Raw genomic sequence first — 20,027 nt, forward strand, 5'->3', positions numbered from 1 at the left:
ACACTTATGAACTCTAATATGCATCATTCAGAGGCAAGAAAAGAAATGCCATCTAAAGTAGGAAAGAAAGAGAGGATTCTGTCATTAGTATTGATTGTGGTGCGACCGGAGCGGAAGTGATGATACACCGCTTCAGATAACGGATAGAAGAAGTGTGATAAAGGTCTGTTAAGGCCATCTGTAACTATGGAAGATCTGCTTGTCTTATCTGACATACTGTGATTCTGAGTCAAATAATACTGTTTACTTACAGCGATAAGCACCATAGTAATACAGAGAGCCACATGATGAATCAGAGTTCAGTGGTCTGTCCATAAAACATGATGATGCACAGGGTCATAAACACGATAACACACATGACACTTCAATAATGCAATAATCATTCACCAACAGAAAATACAGTACCTACAGTTCATTACTGGAAACAAGCATGAGAAAAATTAAGATGTCCATTATAAACTCTTCAGAAGTTCATATTTTGCCTGTAAGACCCGTACATTTAACAGTAATTTACAGTAAAATTACATATAATGATATTTTTAAGAATATATTGTAAGGTCATTTAAAATTAACTAATCAATTAACAGGCTTTTGCTGTAGCATTTTACAGTTTACATTTTACACAAGGTTGGGTAAAAGCAGAACAGAATGAATTTGAAAAACTAAACAAAGTAAATGATCATATAGTATCATATAGTACACGTTCAGCGCATAGCCCTCAGTCCTTTTATAGTTAATGGTTGTGACACATCTGCTATTGAGTGACCGTTCCTGGGGTTAGGGACCTGACGTGAAAGAATAGCTTTTGTAATGGAACGGCTTGTTGATGCTTGCATGTGTTTTCTAAATATAAGGATTTATGGCCCATAGTCTGATATTAAGAAAAAAAAAAAGCTCAGAGATTCAAATTATTTAGAGACTGAAGAGACAGAAGTGTGGTGCAGATGCTGAGACTTGATCAGAATCAGTCAAGATCTGAGTGGAGCTGAAGCTGGACACTAGAAGAGCTTTGACTCTTAACTATCAATCAGAGACAGAAGACCTGCAGGAGATGAGACAGCCAGGGTTGATCATGTACAGACCTCCAGACTAGACGTCTCACAGCATCTGCTCTGCTCTCAGGTGACGGTGGAGTTTGCGGACGAGCCCAGTCTGGCCTTCATCTGTGCCGAGGTGGACTGTAAAGTGGTGCACGAGTTCATCGGCGGCTACATCTTCCTGTCCACGCGTGCCAAGGACCAGAACGAGTCTCTAGACGAGGAGATGTTCTACAAGCTGACCAGCGGCTGGATCTGAGCGCCGCACACTCTCTCTGACCCCTCACACTTCTGCTTCTGCTTCTCTTTTAACCTCTCCACCGTGGCCACATCATAACTGTGTTTTCTTTTTTAATTCTGTCTCTGCGCATGACTACGTTCATAACACTAGCTCTGTTTCAGCAGAGCCGTTTTCTGCTTCCCTCCAGAAGAGATGAATGAGATGTTTGAGATGAAACACTAGTAGCTGACTGTTATACATGACTTATATCTATGACCTTTGACCCTCAGTAGAAATACGCCAGCTTTGTGCACAGCAGAAATGTCAGTTATTTATTTGTCACTTACGCCGTGTCTCTCTGGGTATCTGTCTGTTAATCTGTCTCATTAAAGTGAGATTCTGGAGACACTAGAAGGAAATGTTACTCTAGCTTTAACGCTAGCAGACGCTACGCTTCAGCTCGGCAGGCTTTGGTCTTTCTCCTCGCCTGGAAGATAAGCTGTGGCCTGAAGGTCTGTGTGTGTTCAACACTACATTACATGTCACGAGACACAGATGGTTTCAATCGTCCACTTCTTTTGTAGCAGCTTGCATCACTGGTTTCCCGTTGTAGGACGTTTCTTTTTATTATGAAGTCTGTTATGTTATTCATCACTCTTTATTGTGAACCAGTATAGTATTATTCAAAAGTGTGTCTTTAACACATAGGTCACAAACCATTTTGTTTTCTTCTTTTTAACGAAATGAAGGATTGCTAAATGAAGTATTCTTTTTTTTTTTGTATCTAATGTAAAAAAAAAAACAGATTTTAAAAACAACATTGTACAGTAATTTTGTTGCTGCTTTTTTCTGTCATTTTTGGAAGTGTATTTTTTCCAGAAGAGAGGAAAAAAGCCATTTTTTGACATTTATGAATTGGTGCCTGACGATCTTAAGGACTTTTAGAAATATATATATAAGTGCAAGAAGTGCAAGGAATGAAATCCTGTAGAGTATCTTTATATCTGATGAGAAGGAGCTTCTGCTGGTTTATTTAGTTTGTTCTGCCTTAACACTGCAGGAGCTAATGAAGCGCCGCAGATTCACTCTTTCTGTGCCTTTTAACCCATCACTTCTCCTCAGTATTGTCTCCTCATGTTTCTCCATATGAAGGTGGTTTCGGAGCCAGAAATGAAGATTATTTTATTATTTTTGTTTATTTGGTTTTGTCTTCTCAGATGCCAGCAGTGCGTTGCATGGCCTGCTGTTTTAAGATTGTAAAAATGCCATTTACCTGACAAACAAATAAATAAAATCCTTTTTATTTAAAATCACAAGAGGATGCTTCAGCATGTGTTTGTCTCATCGTGCAGGCTGTAATACTCGTCTCCTCCACGAGAGAGCAGCCTTCAGAAAACAACTTTACAATTATGGAGCAGGTTTTCACTGAATCACACTTCTACATGGAAGTGTCCACCTTTTGACTTCTCTCATTTGCTCCAAGTTCCAAAATAGTAGTTTTGTAAAAAAAAAAATTAATAAACAGGGAAAACAGATTAAAAAATTAATTTTCAGCTGCTATTTGCATCCGTTTTAGTTTGTTACTGATTTATGGCATAATGTACAGGAAATGTGTGCTATCTGTAATGTGTCTGTGTTTAATGATCACAAACAGATCCGTTGATAGGGTTCATTAAGCTTCATAGCAGGTGTTAACAGTCAGTAACTAAAAATCTATAATTCAATAAAGAGAATAAAGAGTTTATGCATGCAGGCACACATATCTTAAGTTATATTACAAAGAAATATTTGCTGTACAGTATGATAGAGACTATAGCAAAAATATTATTATTGCATTCAATATTAATTTCACACATACAGCATTTAATGTCACATGAAAACAACATGTGTTGATTCACTTAAACTGATCTCTGAACCAGTATTAGTCTGCGTGCATCTAAATCAGTTTGAGTTCTGAGACTGAATTCAACACACACGCCGAGTCTAAGAAAAATAATACATAGGTGCTGTGCAATAGCAAAACAGATGATCACTCAAAAATGATGAGCTACTGGCTGCTTCTAGAAAGAAAAATAAGAAGTTTTATGGTTGATCTCAATGAATTCATTAAACGCTGTATTTGTTTAAGAGTGGAAAATACAATAGATATCATCGAGAAAGACATTCGATGTTTAACCCATGTCATGTTTTAACTTTGTTAGATTTATAAAGCACTGCAAATTCAGATTCAGTTACAATTGTTCATACTAGATGACGCCTAAAACATAAAATAATATATCAGCCAATTAAATATGTGAGGTCTTGGCACGACAAAAAAAAAAAAAAAACATATTCACCATTACATCTCATTGAATGGAAATGAAAATTCCCAGGAATAGTCTTGTTTTTCCATGATTTTGATCCCTGTCCAATAGTTCTCACTCCACATTTCTTTATTTCTTTAACTTGTGAGCAGCGTGGAGTGCAGGAATATTTCAGTGTGCGCGCGTCTGATCCACGTCACTCACGTGTGCACGCAGTTCGCGCTCTCGAGGCAGTGCACACTACACAGTGAACACTAATCACTGCAGAGCCAGTCTGTGTGTCAGGAGCAGCGCGGGTTCAGACTCCACTGAAGACAGAGAGACCGTGAAAGGTAAGAAAACTCCAGACCTACAGTAACACAGGAGTCTGTTTACTAGTGCTGTGTCTGAGCTGCACGGAGAGATGGGAAACTCTAGTGAAGTGTGCGTGTTGTAACGCAGATTAAAAACACCGTGTGACAGAAACCCGCTGCAATCCTCCGTTTCTGAAGCGAACACAACGCTGTCTTTTGTGTTTCTGGAGACGGACGCGACGCGAAGGAACTGAAGACTGGAGACACTGTTCCGCGAGGTTTAGACATGCGTTATGAACAAATCTCTGCTTATTTTCACCAGAGAAGGGGAAACACTAACTTTTCATTAAACGGCTTTCTAGACAGCAATCCTGTTGAATGATCGTTAAAGCCTCAGTTCGGAAAGTTCTAAATAATGCTTACAGAAGCCTTCATTCATCTCAGTAGCCCCACATGAACTCACATTTTTTAGGATTTTTTCCCCCAAAAAAATATAAAATACTAAAAGTGACTTGAGGGAGAGTTGTGTTTATGTTAGTCCTATAATACTCAAATTATCTTCCATCTTTATTTGACCCTCCAACTTTAACACTCAATATTCTAATTATGTTCGTAAAAAAAAAAAATCGACTTACTTTCTATTCTATTTTCTTTTCATGTATTATACAATATATAAAAAATACCTCTAACATTATCTTACTCTATTCTTTTTCTATTCTATCTGTTTTATTTTTACTTATTATATTATTTAAAATCCCATGCTACGTGTACTGTGTTAACCTAACTGAGACTTGTTATAGCACTTATATATCATTGCTCTTTTTGTTGTTTTTGATTGCTTCCACTGTCCTCATTTGTAAGTCGCTGTAGATAAGTGTCTGCTAAATGTAAATTTAAATCTTAGTCCCTGAAAAAAAAGACGATATTTATGGTCAAATTCAGTTTTTGTCAGAGAAATTCAGAGTAGTGTCACTATCAGTCAGATTTAGCTGGAATCATAGTTTGGCTTGTCACAATGAAAACTAAATAACATTGTACTGATGTGTAACTGCAGTTATCAGAAAAAAAGAAGAGACATTCTTGAATATTTGTGCTGTCGAATGATTAATCACATCCAAAAAGTTTTTGTTTACATTATATATATATATATATATATATATATATGTGTGTGTATTATGTATATATAAATGCGCACACATGCATGTGTATATTTATGAAAAATTTTATGTTTATATGTTAAATTTATTTATTTAAAATATAAATATAGGCATGTAAATACATTTAAAATATATGCTTTATGTGTGTGTATTTATGTATAGGCTACATAATAAATATACACCGAACACACACATGCAAACAAAAACTATTATTTTGTATTCGATTAATTATGATGAATAATTTGACAGCAGTAATAAATATTATTAAAGAAATAGCATAGTTCACCTAAGAAAGAAAAAATCATCATTTACTCGTTCATTTCATTTAAAAATGGCAAAAGGCAACTAAAAGATATGTGCATGACGCACCATAACAAACATCATTGTGCATCAAACCAGCAGTATAATTGATCAACTTTATGTGGTTTATGTTGTTGTTCAATGTAAATTAAAGAAATAGTTGACTTATAAATGGTCTTCACCCTCAGGTCATCTAAGATGTAGAGTTTTTTTTCATCAGATTTGTAGAAATGTAGCACTGCATCAGTGTCTCATCAATGGATGCTCTGCAGTGAATGGGTGCCGTCAGAATGAGAGTCTGATAAAAACATCACAATAATCCACAGCACTGCAGTCCATCTGGAGCGTCCTCGAACCGGTCCCTGCTGCCCGCTGGTGAAAGGAGAGGGGGACAGGAGTGAAGAGGCTGCGCCTTGTGCACCTCCATCCTGACCCTCTTGAGACCCAGAGAAACTGGAAACTGCTCTTTCATTGAATGTTTGGAACAGAACAAAAAGGTTGCTGCGCAGTGACTTTCGTCGCCCGTAGGGCAAGATCCGTCACAGTGCACAGCTCCTGCATCACACCCGGGTCAGAATTACCCTCATGTAGCTGCTTTAACGCCTTGCCCAGGTAGACCTGCAGGAGGGCCATAGCTGTTCAGCAGCTCCCTGAGCCCTAGCCATCAGTGCAGACGAGAACTTACAGGACCTGGGTGGGAGGAGTGGATTACCCCACCAGACGGCATCGCTTTGCTCGGAAAGCTGCATCGCAATAGCACGCTCAACTGGGGGGGATCTCCACATACCCCTTGGCCGCCCCACCGTTGAGGGTAGTGAGGATGGAGGAGGCACTAGATCTGTTTCGGGCAGAAAGAGGTGCCCTCCAGGACCTAGTGACCTCCTCATGCACGACGATCGGCGTGCGGCACCCCAAGAACCAATCATCCAGCCTTGAACATTCGGCAGATGGAGGGGCCTTTCATGGCATCCCGATGCTCTCGGCGGCCCGGGCAAGCATAGCAGTCAGAAGTAGCCCTCCTCTTGAAGGAGGAACTATAACGGGGCATGGGGAGGGGGACTCCTCCTCGATTGATGTAGAGGAGGCTTGAACGCAACATCGCGATGGTCGTGGTCCCACAAGGAGAACATGACTCATCCACAAACGCTGCCTCCGCGTGCTCGAGGCCCAGGCACGACATGCAGCGATCATGACCATCAGATGGAGCCAGGTAGTGACCACATCCCGAAACGCACAAGTGGAAACATTTTTTTAGAATTTGCTCTTTTAGTTTGAAAAAAGTGTTGAAGCGCCCAGGAGGAGTTGCAGCATGACGCTGAGCAGAAGCAGCACTGGCAATCCCCGCTGACGCGCCGTAACACCAACACTCGTCAAAAGGCTGTCTTGACGACACTATGCTCAGGAAGCAGAAGGCACGGCTCCGAAACGAAAAGCTGAAACATGTCGCTTATACACTTTGTTCATTTTACGTCAAATAGAGCATTAATTCTCCCCAGTGTAACATTGTTTTGATATTTCGATAAGCCATCATCCAAGAAAAATACAGGTGATAGTGTCTATTTTATCCAGTGGTGGACGAAGTACACAAGTCAAGTACTTGAGTAAAAGTACAGATACACATAATAAAACATTACTCCAGTAAGAGTAAAAGTACTCCTTTTTCAATCTTACTCAAGTGAAAGTACAAAAGTACTCGATTTTTTATGTACTTAAGTAAAAAAGTACTGAAAGATAGATGTTTGCAATTTTATATAGGCTACTTAATTTAATTTTATATTAGCACATATTTTTTTTATAATCCTACTGCTCAAAATACCCAGGGTTTTTTCCAAAATAACCACTATATGGAGTCAATATATATCTTTGTTGTTGATATGGACTACGCTGATGAGAGTAATGCTCACTGTGAAGCTTACACTGTGATGTACCTGAGAGAAAACAGAGATGACCATCTGATTTTCACCAGTAAGAACAAAGTATTTTAAAGTTTGTTGTTTTACAGAACATCAAAGTTACAGTACAGACCAAAAGTTTGGACGCACCTTCTCATTCAAAGAGTTGTCTTTATTTTCATGACTATTGACTATTGTAGAGTCACACTGAAGGCATCAAGGGCTATTTGAGCAAGAAGGAGAGTGATGGGGTGCTGCAGATGACCTGGCCTCCACAGTCACCGGACCTGAACCCAATCGAGATGGTTTAGGGGTGAGCTGGACCTCGTATATAATTCCATATATAATTCCACATGTGTTAATTCATAGTTTTGATGCCTTCAGTGTGAATCTACAATTTTCATAGTCATGAAAATAAAGAAAACTCTTTGAATGAGAAGGTGTGTCCAAACTTTTGGTCTGTACTGTAACTTTATATATGACATGATAATAAGGCCTGAAGTTAGGAAGAACATTAAGGAAAATATAATTATATTTTCATAATGATTTTTTCTTTCTCAAACCTTGTCTGTGGTTTAAAAACACCCCTAGCCAAACGGGGTGCATCTCTTCCCACTTTGATAATTACTGTAGTTACCATGTTCTGAACATCACATCCTTTCTTTTCTACCCAGGTGTAATCTACATATATATATATATATATATATATATATATATATATATATATATATAGGTGGTTGAATAAAAATATTTGGACATTATAAAAATTAAAAATCTTAGCTAGACAGTTAGCATCAGCTAACAATATTTACTTATTTTCAGTACTGTTATGAATAAACATTCATGTCTGTCTACTCTTCTAGTAAATCCAAACAATTTACATATGGATAACGTTACTGTCGATAAACAATATAAAAACAGACGTCACATAGGACATTTTAATAAAACTGTTTAACATTACGGCAGAGGGGAATTTGAACGTGCATGAGTTATTGTATTTAATCTGTGTTATTTAAAGTTTTTTTTTTTTTTACCTAAAATTGATGCGTCTGCACTCGAGCATTTCAGTGGGCTTAAACAGATCACTCTTTACATCGGATATAGTTCCCAAACAACTGACAATTTTGACCTAAATAATTTTCAGTTACAATAATTAATCCTAAATTTCGACATTAATAACTTACTTTTAGCAACATCAGACGCACGCGCGCTCACAAGATCTCCCGGTTCTTACTTCTGGAGACTCGCACTAAACGGTTCATTTGAATCAGTGAGTGGTCGACTCCAGAACAGCTGCGATCGGATCATTCTAATTCCTAAACGAATCGTTTGGTGCGATTCGCGATCCGATTTAAAAGTTTCTTTTGAAAAGACTTTGACTTTGAAAAGACTTTGAAAAGAAATCAGACACCGCTTCTGCGTGTCGGAGCACGTGATATATTATAGGGAGTAACGATATGTTTTATGAAATGTAGTGAAGTAAAAAGTACGATTTTATGCTTTGGAATGTAGTGAAGTAAAAGTAAAAGTTACTCAAAATAAAACTACTCCAGTAAAGTACAGATACTTGAAAAATGTACTTAAGTACATTTAAAGTAAAGCTACTCCGTTACTGTCCACCACTGATTTTATCTGAACTCTGACGTTACACTGTAAAGCAGAGAATTCAATCCCAGTGTGATTGATGATGAAAACAAGTTGCATGCAAGAAAGTCCAGGACTATCAATCCTAGTCTATTATGGTATGATTAAAACTGCTGGCTTGGCTTTTTCATTCCTCCATACAGCTCTGATTTAGGGTTTATGAGGGCTTTGTTCAGGAACTCTGGTCTAAATATAATGAAGTCCACATCAGGCTTCTTGAATCACGGCTGTCTGTTGGGATCCTGGTAATAATTCTCACTCACTTCAGTTGCACAGTCCTTGTACTAATGTAGCAGTTCAACATGAACAGCAACCATTCCTGCCTGTGTTAGGGTTCATGTTCCTCTCAGATGTGCACAAGTATAGTGTGTCACTGCTCAACATTAATGTGTTACACTTACATGAGCATACATTTAGCTGGTTGACTTAATGGGACATTTATGTGGTATTACCAGTAAATCTTTAGAGATGTAGCTAAGAATGATTCAGAGAAAAAGCATAAGTGGTTTCTGAATGAGTCAAAATATGAAGTCTATCATATCTGTGATGATTCAAAGATTCCTAAACTAGGATTCACAAACTCCTGTGGGTTGATGAAAAGCTAATAACTAAATTAATCACATATATATTAATGAATACAATTCAAATAAGAGGTGATTATTTTTGTATCCTCCATCCATTAGTGAAGTAAATCACTCACGTGTTGTTCCTGTGCCATTAATATCAGTTGTAGGGGGTTGAGTTTAGTATGCCGCGTGGCTCTAGCTTCAAGTGTTTTCCTCTCCTCTGGATTCTGAGCTGCTCGTCATGTTTTCCGTTCGTTACTGTCAAATCCTCACAGCTCCCACTTGGCTGATGGGAGACAAACAGCGCTTCAACTTCACTAGTGTTCTGTAAATGTTTCTATTTTTTCTTCATCTTGTGTTTTTAGGTGCACTCGCTCATATTTCCTGGAGTATCTTCAGTTTTCTCTTGGTTTATTATATTTTGTTTTGAAATGTGTGGGTTCTAGGTTGAGTTTTGATTTGGTGACTAACTGGAAATGGACAGCCTGTTGTTATTTTCATCACTGTCTTCATCTACTCCTTATTTTACATTTTTGCACCTGGGAGATGTTCTTATCTCTAATTACATTGCATTTAAAGTATTCATTTAATCATTTTTTGCATACTCTGGAAATCAAACCCATGACCTTATAGGGTACTATAACAAACTAGTAAATTAACCTTTTTTGTGGTTAAAATTAACTTTATTTTGTATAAGCACTGGGATCAGATCATATACATGATGTCGATTAATAATGTTCGGGAAACACACATGAGTTCTTAAAGGGGTCATTGGATGCTGTTGTTTGAACATAAATGTGTGTTGGCTGTGTTTGTACACATCCACACTATCATGATGAAAATCCACCCAGTTTTATTTATTTTTATGCATTTTTAAATCTCTATAAATATTAGCCCCTTTCTCAAATCTTGAGAAATCTCAGATTCTTGATGTCACACAGACCCTGGCCCCTCCCACAATTGTTTGATTGACACTGGTGTTTAATCACAGACCATCATCAGTCCACCAATGTTTCACCACCGGAGCAGATGTAGACTAGACCGTCATCTTTCCTAATAATGTGTTAGTTAGCGAGTACCACGGCTAAATTAAAGAGAGGGGCGTGGTCAGCAGAGCTCATTAGCATTTAAAGGAACATGCTCTAAAACAGCTCGCTGGGAACATAGCTGTTTTTGACAGGGTTGTTTTACACTACCATTGAGAAATATTAACCAAATAATGTTATAGACGTCTCATTAAGCCTCTAAAGAATCTTATCAACTTGTGGGAAATGGACATGCGATGACCCCTTTGATATCAAATGAAAATCCAGCTTTACGCCTCTCATACCAGTCGAGTCCAGTATTTCATAACATGTTTTATTAAATTGTGCTGGTTTAAGTTAGGGTTAGGGTTAGTCAGTATTACTCAGACACAAATGCAAACACTCAAATACATTTTTAACAGAGTCAACCCTATGGTTTATTTTTTTTCTCTCTCTCTCTTTTTTTGTTGTTTTTCACTTATTTACCATGAAAATAAGATTCTGAATTACTAAAATACTAGGATTTTAGTCTTTGAGTACAAGTCAAGAGCACAAACCCACATTTGTTGTTCCCCTTATCAGGATTTAATACACACAGTGAAAAATTAGTAATGAAGAGGTTTGGCTGACCTTATTGCATATGCAACTGCTGGAGTTTTACTTTCAGAAGAAAAAAATGATGGGAGTATTTAAAAGAACCACACAACATGATTTACTAAAGCTCGCTGTAGTCAGTTTACTGGCCAAACTAGCACGTCTTAACTCAGTTTGCACCAGTGTTGTTAGACTACACACACACTGATGATTGACTGGTGATGATCTGACTGTGTCAGTGTCACACACAAGGACTGTCCACTTGTGTTCTCCTAATAATTTGCCCCGTGTAGTAAATCTGGCTCCATGTGGTCTGTTTGCTGGACAGTAATGCATGTGTTTTGAGGGTGTGCCGAGAACCGGGCCAGTTTGACATCAAGTGGAAAAACCACAAGCTGGATTTCTGAGAGCCATTTGTCTCTCATTTAGGTGAGACAACAGCGTGCCAAGGAGACAACAGCAGCACTGACCTTTTGATGACAAATAAAAGCATGGCCTCCAGGCCTGGTGTTTGTGCCTCTTCTCAGGCATTGTGACTGGGACTGTGGCTCTTTGTTCTGTTACACAAGCGATCAGGAGTTTGTGCAGCCTCCCATATGCTCGCTCACAATGAGTGTTGACAGGCAGAAATCGCTTGTATGCCGCTGTCATCCGGGTGTCCTCAGGCTTCGGCACGAGTTTGTGAGCACGTCTGCGCTCGGTTCTTAAAGGTTTTTGAAGATAGCTGTCCGTCTTAACTCTTATTTTTGTATCATTAGGTCAGTATGCAGAACTTTTTTCTGGTCCATTTTTGTATAATATCATAATGTTTCTGCTAAGTTACTCTTTAAAACAAAAACAAGTGTCATTTAAAATGTATTCTATGCTCGTACATTAAAAATGCAAGAATGGTAACAGTTGCAACATGCAGCTTTTGTTTGTCTGCTCTCCAATAATACGTGTTTCGAGTGAGCTGGAGTCTGCTCTGACTCTTTATTTGGCTCATCTCGCTCTGGACCAGAGAGAAGAAAGAAACATGGTAATATCACTGCTGATAGTAGTAATACCTACTCCTTTATACTGATTACTCCACTTGTTTTCTTCCTTTTGTAAGCTACAGCAGTTCTATACTTGCCTATAATCTTCCATTGGCTATTAAACCTGTTTTCCTGCAGGTGTTCAGGTGACAGAAGGAAGTTCATTGATCTTTTTTTAAAACAAACACCCAAGAATATTTGGAAATGTACAAAGGAAAAGTAATGTGAACCAGTGGTACGTTTGTATTATTCATGCATATTTTAGGTGAACTGCGCTGTGGTATGAAAATAATTCACATATAAGCAGGGGTGCACATGAGCTGTTCAGTCTAATTCTCATGAGAGCATGCTGTGACTCATTAAATATTACTATAAAAATAATTAATTAATAATAGTGTTATTGCACTTTATTCAGTTGGTTTGTTTCTAAAATAATTAATAAAGTGTATCAATACTATTATATTTTTATGTAAAAATAAGTATTAAATAAAAATACAATTGTTTTGCTGTACACTTAAAAATAAATTAAAACTTTAAATTTAGCAAGCTTTTATTTTGACAGGTTTCCAGCAAGTAAGTGCATGCACTTTGAATGGAAATGCAATCTTACACAGTATGTGATTGTGCATTAACAGATCATCAACAGATTATCAGCCGTGTCAGTATATAAATGATCGGGATGAATTTACCTACCCTGCACATTCATTATTTTGGATGCACATGCACGCTTTTGATGGGTTGTTAATGTGACATGACATTTTCACTGTCCCACAAGATAAGAAATAAATAGCATTAAAATTTTTGTTATTTAAAATGCAGTAAATGGTTACATTTCTTTGTCTTACATGGACCTGTTGGAAAACCTGTGGTGTTATTAGATTTTTTATTTATTTATTTTTTATTTTTTTTAATGAGCCAAATCTCAAAATAGTCAGATGGTGTGACTGTCTCAAGCATGCATCAATAAATGATACATTTTATAAAGGACGAAATGCATAAAAAAAATTTAAAAAATACCTCCGGCATAATTGTACAAGTGTCTGTTTAAGTAAATGCCAATCATTTTTTTTCATCCATATTAATTTCTGAAAATGCAGGGATTTCTACATTTTTTTTTCTCTGAATTAAACCATGTCCTCTGGTGTGCCACCATATCCTGATTTTAAATCAGCCAATTCAAGAGAAAACTTCCAGACCATGACCCCATTCATGGTGGTGCCACTGAAGCCCTTGACATGGGCACATTTGTTTCAGAATTATTCAAATATTAAATATTAAATGCAATGATTTAAACTGTTTTCTTTTTTGCAGACATTTTGTACTGTTATAGAGTGTCATGAAAATAAGTATAAAATGTAATACTTTGTTTTTGATAAAGTTAGTGATGCTTTATATTTTGTATTAAGCACAAAAAAAGGTATTTTACAAAGAAAAAAAAATGTTTGTCAACTACTCATATACCTGTAAAATAATGGCAAAATCATTCAATTTTCAATTAAATAATTCTGGTAAATGCAGTCTGTTATGTCTTAAGAGAAAGAGAACAGCTGAGAAAGATGTTGGATGTGTATCATCCATGAATCAGCTCTTAAAGGAGCAGCAGCCTATAAATACCTGGTTCTGTCATTAATGTTCATCAAACAACAAAACTCCACTTTGACAAAGATGAATCTATTTTTAATGTATACAGTGATCACTATGCAGTGTTATTTTACACTTAATTATTACATTTTTGCATACTACTGACCTTATTTTTACTGGCTGTTCAGTTGTCTCTCTGTTCAGTTGAACTTTCTTAGGCTAAGGTTTATATGTTTGTTTGTTTGTTTGTTTTTAGCAGTGGTATTGTAGAAGAACTTAACTTTGAGTAATGGAAAGCAAAGTAAAATTGTCATTTTTCTTTCTTGCTGATCTGAAAAACAGTCCATGGCTCAGAAAGGGTGATATGATCTGAGATTTGTGATCAACTGAACCACTATTGTATACTTTTGACACCTTTCAGAGGTTGTATATGTTAATGTGTTTAAACGGCTACAAAAGACCACCTACTCAAGAGCATTATGGGATGTTGTTTGTAAGGAACGTAACAAAAACCCTGATTCAATCATCTCTAGGTGTTGTGCCCAAACACAGATTATGATTATCTTATTTACATCTTAATAAGTTTTAGTTACTTGGGTTTACAGTAAAGTGTACTAGAGGGTCGGGAACAACGGATGATTTGAAAATTTAATGTACAAACTAGACATGTGCCGTTATTCGGTAATGCGATATATGTATGATATTGTTTTCGTGGGCACTTCTAAAAACCGTGAATAATAATATATTACAAATTTTATAATTTGGAGTGCATTTTAAGAATACTTTTCCCATCAACTGGTCAAAATGCACAACGCCGCCGTATGCTGCTTGAAAGACGTGTGTGCTCTGATGTACACAAGCACACATGAGAAGTACATAAGGAACACGAGAGAGACGCGCTGAATGAAAGCTCATTCACTCTCTGACAGCAGATGGCGCTAAACTGCAGAGAATGCGTCCTTACCCGGTAAACCCCGTCAATAAAGCAGCTGCTACTTTCTAAACCATATTTAAATCATTTTAAATAGTCATTCAGATTTTGTGTATTTGCTATGGTGTTCATCACAGCACTAAATACATGTTTAGACTTAATAGGCGATTTATTTTCAAACTTTTTTTTTTTTTTTTTTTTTTTTTTTTTGATCTGGACTACAACATGCCCTGGATATTGTTTGAAAGTGTTTTGATTTTATTGTTCATTCACTATTTACATTATGGCATCATTAGCTATCATAAACTGCCAATGAAAAATTAATCTTAACAGTCATTCATCTTAGGTATTCCAATATTTAATAACAGACCGTTAAAATCTAAAGTTGCAGTTTTTATTTAATGCGAACTAATTTAACATGAACTAAGACTTGTATTTTTGAACAAAGATTAATAACTTCTGTAGCAAATGTAGCTATTGCTCATTGTGAATATAAATGCATTAACTAAGGTACTAATCTGTGTAAAACTTTTAACTTTGTTTTTCTGTTTTGCTTTATTGAATTTAAATGTTCAGTTATTTTTTTTATAAGGAAAAAGTTAATTAACCTGTTATACTGTATTATGACCACTTTTTTCAAACTAAATTTCAGCACCGTGATAAAAGCATTTGCAATTAATCGCAACAGGAAAATTTGATATGGGCATATCCCTAGTACAGACCATCGAAGTGTTGGTGTAAACGTTTTGTCATCTGGAAGCTGTCCACACATTGGTGACCTAGTTACATGGTGCAGCAACCCTGCAAAGTCCACAATCTCTTAATGTCAATAAGGCAAAAAAGATAACCGTTGACATCTGGACATTCCTGCAACTATCTACTGTCAACATGCGAGTGTCAGAAACATCACGTTTTGGGAGTTAACGTTATAGAAAATCTCTCCCAGGATTTAGAAATGCACTTCTTGATGATGAAGACACAAGGTCACTTCAAGGGATAGTTCACTTGCTGTTAGGTTATTCACCCTCAGGCTAAGATGTAGGTGACTTTTGATCTTTATTGGAACAGTAAAGAAGATTTCAGCTGAAACTGTGGTCCTTGGTCCTTTATAAAATGCAAGTCATTTGTTACCAAAAATTAAAGGGGTATTGAACTGCCTCTGTTTATTTGGTATTGTTCTGCGTAATAAAAAAAAAAATAAAAAAACATTCTTTTGACCCCACCCCTCATCAGAATCCTCAGTTTGAATAGGTATGGTGAATTGTAGACTTGTAAGTAAATAGCCGCTTTCCACTGTGGGGTCAGTGTGAGCCAGTGCTTCAAACGGGCAGATCGGGGCTAATTGCCTCGGACCTGTAGCACCGAGGCCAAAATAGTGCTGCGTTTCCAAAGTCAGGCCTGAAGCTCTGCTGCGCTTCACTAAAACATGCCCTTTACACACCTCTCAAGAACAATGTCATGCAACCCCTTCATTACACCAACAAAGAGAAGTTATCAGAAAAAATTATAAGAAATAACTCTGGAACTAGCGCGATCACAAAACGAACTTAATAAAAGGGGCCGTTTGTTTGCATGCTTTGTTAAATATTTAAATCCAAAAGCATCTATGTTTTACTATAATAATGTGACGATCGTGCACCAGAGAAACACAAGGAGAAAGAGAGATCCAATTGCAGGTAAATTTATTAACAAATGAAGGTAATCCAAATAAATATTCCAAGGAGACAAACAAAAACAAAGAGGGAACCGGAAGGAAAGGAACGGGAACTCGGAGGACGAGAAGGCAAGGGTAAGTCTCTTGAGACGAGAACACCGGTAGCACGAAGGGTAAGGACTCCATAAAAACAACAGGGAAAGACAGGTATTTATAAGGAGACTAATGACAATAGATTGCCTGCACCTGGTGCAATTAACTGGAGTGCAATTACTGTGAAGACAGGACCAGACTAGAGGAATTATAGTGCCTATGGTGAAGTGCCTAAGGGGAAAGTGAGCCCACTAGTGGACACCCAGGGACACAGAGACTAGACAGCGTGACATTACCCCCTCCTCCACGGAGCAGCTGCCAGATGCTCCACCCGAAACCAAGGGAAATACAACAGACAAAGAAACTAGGAGGGAGGTAGAGCGGCGGAGGACTATGGGCAGGGACGGAGGGCCAGATAACATGGTACACAGAGACAAGAGGACCAGGTAAAATGGGGAAACGGATACAAGACAACTAGGTAAAATGGGGAGTCGGAGACAAGACAACCAGGTAAAATGGGGAGACAGAGACAAGAGAAGTGCAACACAAAACAAGGAGTCCAGGAGGGTGGTGGATCAGCAGAGGATCAGGGGGAGGGACGGAGGGCCAGGTCCTAGAGGGAAACGGAAAGACAGACACAGACTAGAAACCCAGGAGGGAGGTGGACCGGTGGAGGATCAGGGGAGGGACAGAGGGCCAGGTACAAAGGAGGAAACAGACAGAGAAAAAAAAAAAAAAAAAAAAGTCCATGAAGGACATCACATGATGCCCACAACCGTGTGGTCAGGACGGGAGCCCCCAGAGCAGAGCAGAAAACCACCACCTCCGTGTGGTCGGGACGGATGCCCCCCAGGGCGGAACAGAAAACCACCACATCTTTGTGGTCGAGGCCGAATTCCCCCAGGACTGGAACAGAAGACCACCACCACCATGTGGTCAAAGGCAGAAGCCCCCCAGAGCGGAGCAGAAGACCACCACATCCTTGTGGTCAATGCCGGAGTCCCCCAGGGCGGAGCAGAAGACCACCACATCCTTGTGGTCGAGGCCGGAGTCCCCCAGGACGGAGCAGAAGACCACCACAACCGTGTGGTCAGGGTGGAAGCCCCAAGGGTGGAGCAGAAGACCACCACACATCCTTGTGGTTGAGGCCGGAAGCCCCCCAGGGTGGAGCAGAAGACCACCACATCCTTGTGGTCGAGGCTGGAGTCCCCCAGGGCGGAGCAGAACAACCACATCATTGTGGTCGAGGCCGGAGTCCCCCAGGATGGAGCAGAAGACCACCACCACCATGTGGTCAAAGGCAGAAGCCGCCCAGAGCGGAGCAGAACACCACCACAACCGTGTGGTCAGGGCGGAAGCCCCCCAGGGCGGAGCAGAAGACCACCACATCCTTGTGGTCGAGGCCGAAGGGCCCCAGGGCGGAGCAGAAGACCACCACATCTGTGTGGCCAGACCAACGGGAGGACGAAACTCTGGTAATCCTATGGTGTTTCTACTGGATTCCAGAAGATCGGTGCTGACTTGACTCTGCTCATGAAGATTATTGGTGACTTGCATTTGTTCATGAAGATCCCCGGTGACTTGACTCATTCCTTGTAAATCACCAGTGACTTGACTCAGTCCTTGAAAATCACCAGTGACTTGACTCAGTCCTTGAAAATCACCAGTGACTTGACTCGGTCCTTGAAGATCACCAGTAACTTGACTCTGTCCTGAAAGGTCAACGGTGACTAGCCTTGTCTCTGGAAAGTCCATGGTAGCTGGTCCTGACTCTGGAAGGTCAACGGTGACTAACCCTGACTCTGGAGGGTCCACGAGCACCTGACTCAACTCTGGAAAATCAATGGGCACCTGACTCGACTCTGGAAGGTAAACCGGAATCTGACTTGATTCTGGGGAATCAACTGGAACGTGACTCGACTTTGGAAGGTCAACAGGAACTAGCCCTGACTCTGGAAGGTCAACGGTGACTAACCCTGACTCTGGAAGGTCGACGGTGACTAACCCTGACTCTGGAGGGTCCATGAGCACCTGACTCGACTCTGGAGGGTCAACCGGAATGTGACTCGATTCTGGATGGTCAACAGGAGCCTGACTTGACTCTGGACAGACAACTGGAATTTGACTCGACTCTGGAAGGTCAACGGTGACTAACCCTGACTCTGGAAGATCGACGGTGACTAACCATGACTCTGAAGGGTCCATGAACACCTGACTCGACTCTGGAGGGTTAACCGGAAACTGACTCAACTCTGGAAAGTCAATGGGTACCTGACTCGACTCGGGAAGGTCAACAGGAATCTGACTTGATTCTGGGGAATCAACTGGAACTTGACTTGACTCTGGAAAGTCAACGAGCATCTGACTCGACTCTGAAAGGTCAACAGGAATCTGACTCAACTCAGAAAAGCCCACTGTAACTGCCATCCTCTGCAGTGGCTCCGGGCTGGTGGCCATCTTGTGCAGTGGTGCTGTCTCCGCAGACGTGATGTGAACAGTTTTGGGAATCTCTAGGAACTTTGACAGCATGGAGAAATAATCCAAAAACGTCTCTGCGGCCATCTTGGACGTTGGTGCTGAGCTGGCGACCATCTTGCACTGTGGCGCTGGACTGGTGGCCACTTTGTACTGTGGCGCTGTGCTGGCATCCATCTTGCCTCTTGGTGTTGGGTCGGCAGCCATCTTGTGCTGTGGTGCTGGGCTGGCGGCCATCTTGCCTCATGGTGCTGGGTTAGCGGCCATGTTGCCTTGTGGCGATGAGCTGGTGGACACCTTGTGCTGTGGTGTGAGGCTGGCTTCCATCTTGCCTCGTGGTGCTGGGTTGGCGGCCATGCTGCGCAGCAGCGTTGGGTTGGTGGCCATCCTGTGCAGTGGCACTGGACTGGCGGCCATTTTGTCCAAGGAGACAAACAAAACAAAAAAGAGGGAACCGGAAGGAAAGGAACGGGAACTCGGAGGACAAGAAGGCAAGGGTCTTGGGAGATGAGAACAATGGTAACACGAAGGGTAAGGACTCCATACAAACTACAGGGAAAGACAGGTATTTATAAGGAGACTAATGACAATAGATTGCCTGCACCTGGTGCAATTAACTGGAGTGCAATTACTATGAAAACAGGACCAGACTAGAGGAATTATAGTGCCTATGGTGAAGTGCCTAAGGTGAAGTGAGCTCACTAGTGGACACCCAGGGACACAGAGACTGACAGCGTGACAAATAAGTGACACATTGATCATAATGAATTAATTAATCAGGATTGAAAATTTGTCATACAGAAATAATGCATTATGAATGCATTATGAACATATTCAGTCGAGTCTGTTCTGTTTATTTGAAGTCACAGTAGCCTAGGCCAATATAGGCTACCTCACATTTAGAAATAATGATAATTTCTATATTTTTATAAAAGCTCTCGAACAAAAACTATTTTATTATATTTTTATAACTTAATTATTCTATAAAATAAACGTATGAATTTTTGAGTTTTGAGCTCAACTTATTTTAAAAAGTCTTTAATGCTGGTGTTATAGCTGTTATGTCTCTGAAATGATCCACGGCTCTGACCCTCTCCAGATGTGGAGAAACTGCGCCATTGTTCATAACCACTCCTCTAGCCCCAGCTTACCCGCTTTGACCCAAGGTTTTCAACCAAAAGCCAACACTGATGAGTTGTTGTTGTGTAACAATGCAAAAGCAACGCTACTCACCTATTGAGAAAAA

The 20,027-nt window shown here is 39.6% G+C and overlaps 2 protein-coding genes across 5 annotated transcripts in view; both read left to right on the forward strand.

Moving 5' to 3' along the window:
* The window catches only part of fermt2 (FERM domain containing kindlin 2), a 40,767-nt gene extending 38,194 nt beyond the window's left edge, over nt 1–2,573 (forward strand). For all 4 annotated transcript variants that reach the window (XM_026285261.1, XM_026285262.1, XM_026285263.1 and 1 more), the window contains one exon: nt 1,123–2,573. In XM_026285261.1, coding sequence (XP_026141046.1) covers nt 1,123–1,296 — 174 coding nt within the window. In that variant the 3' untranslated portion in view covers nt 1,297–2,573. The remainder of the gene's footprint in view (nt 1–1,122) is intronic.
* A 1,175-nt stretch (nt 2,574–3,748) lies between these two features.
* Nucleotides 3,749–20,027, forward strand: part of stxbp6 (syntaxin binding protein 6 (amisyn)) — a 49,278-nt gene continuing 32,999 nt past the window's right edge. The window contains exon 1 of the mRNA XM_026285265.1: nt 3,749–3,892. The gene's annotated coding sequence lies outside the window, so the exon portion shown is untranslated. The remainder of the gene's footprint in view (nt 3,893–20,027) is intronic.

This window comes from Carassius auratus, chromosome 17, assembly GCF_003368295.1.
Source record: "Carassius auratus strain Wakin chromosome 17, ASM336829v1, whole genome shotgun sequence".
Lineage (NCBI taxonomy): Eukaryota > Metazoa > Chordata > Actinopteri > Cypriniformes > Cyprinidae > Carassius > Carassius auratus.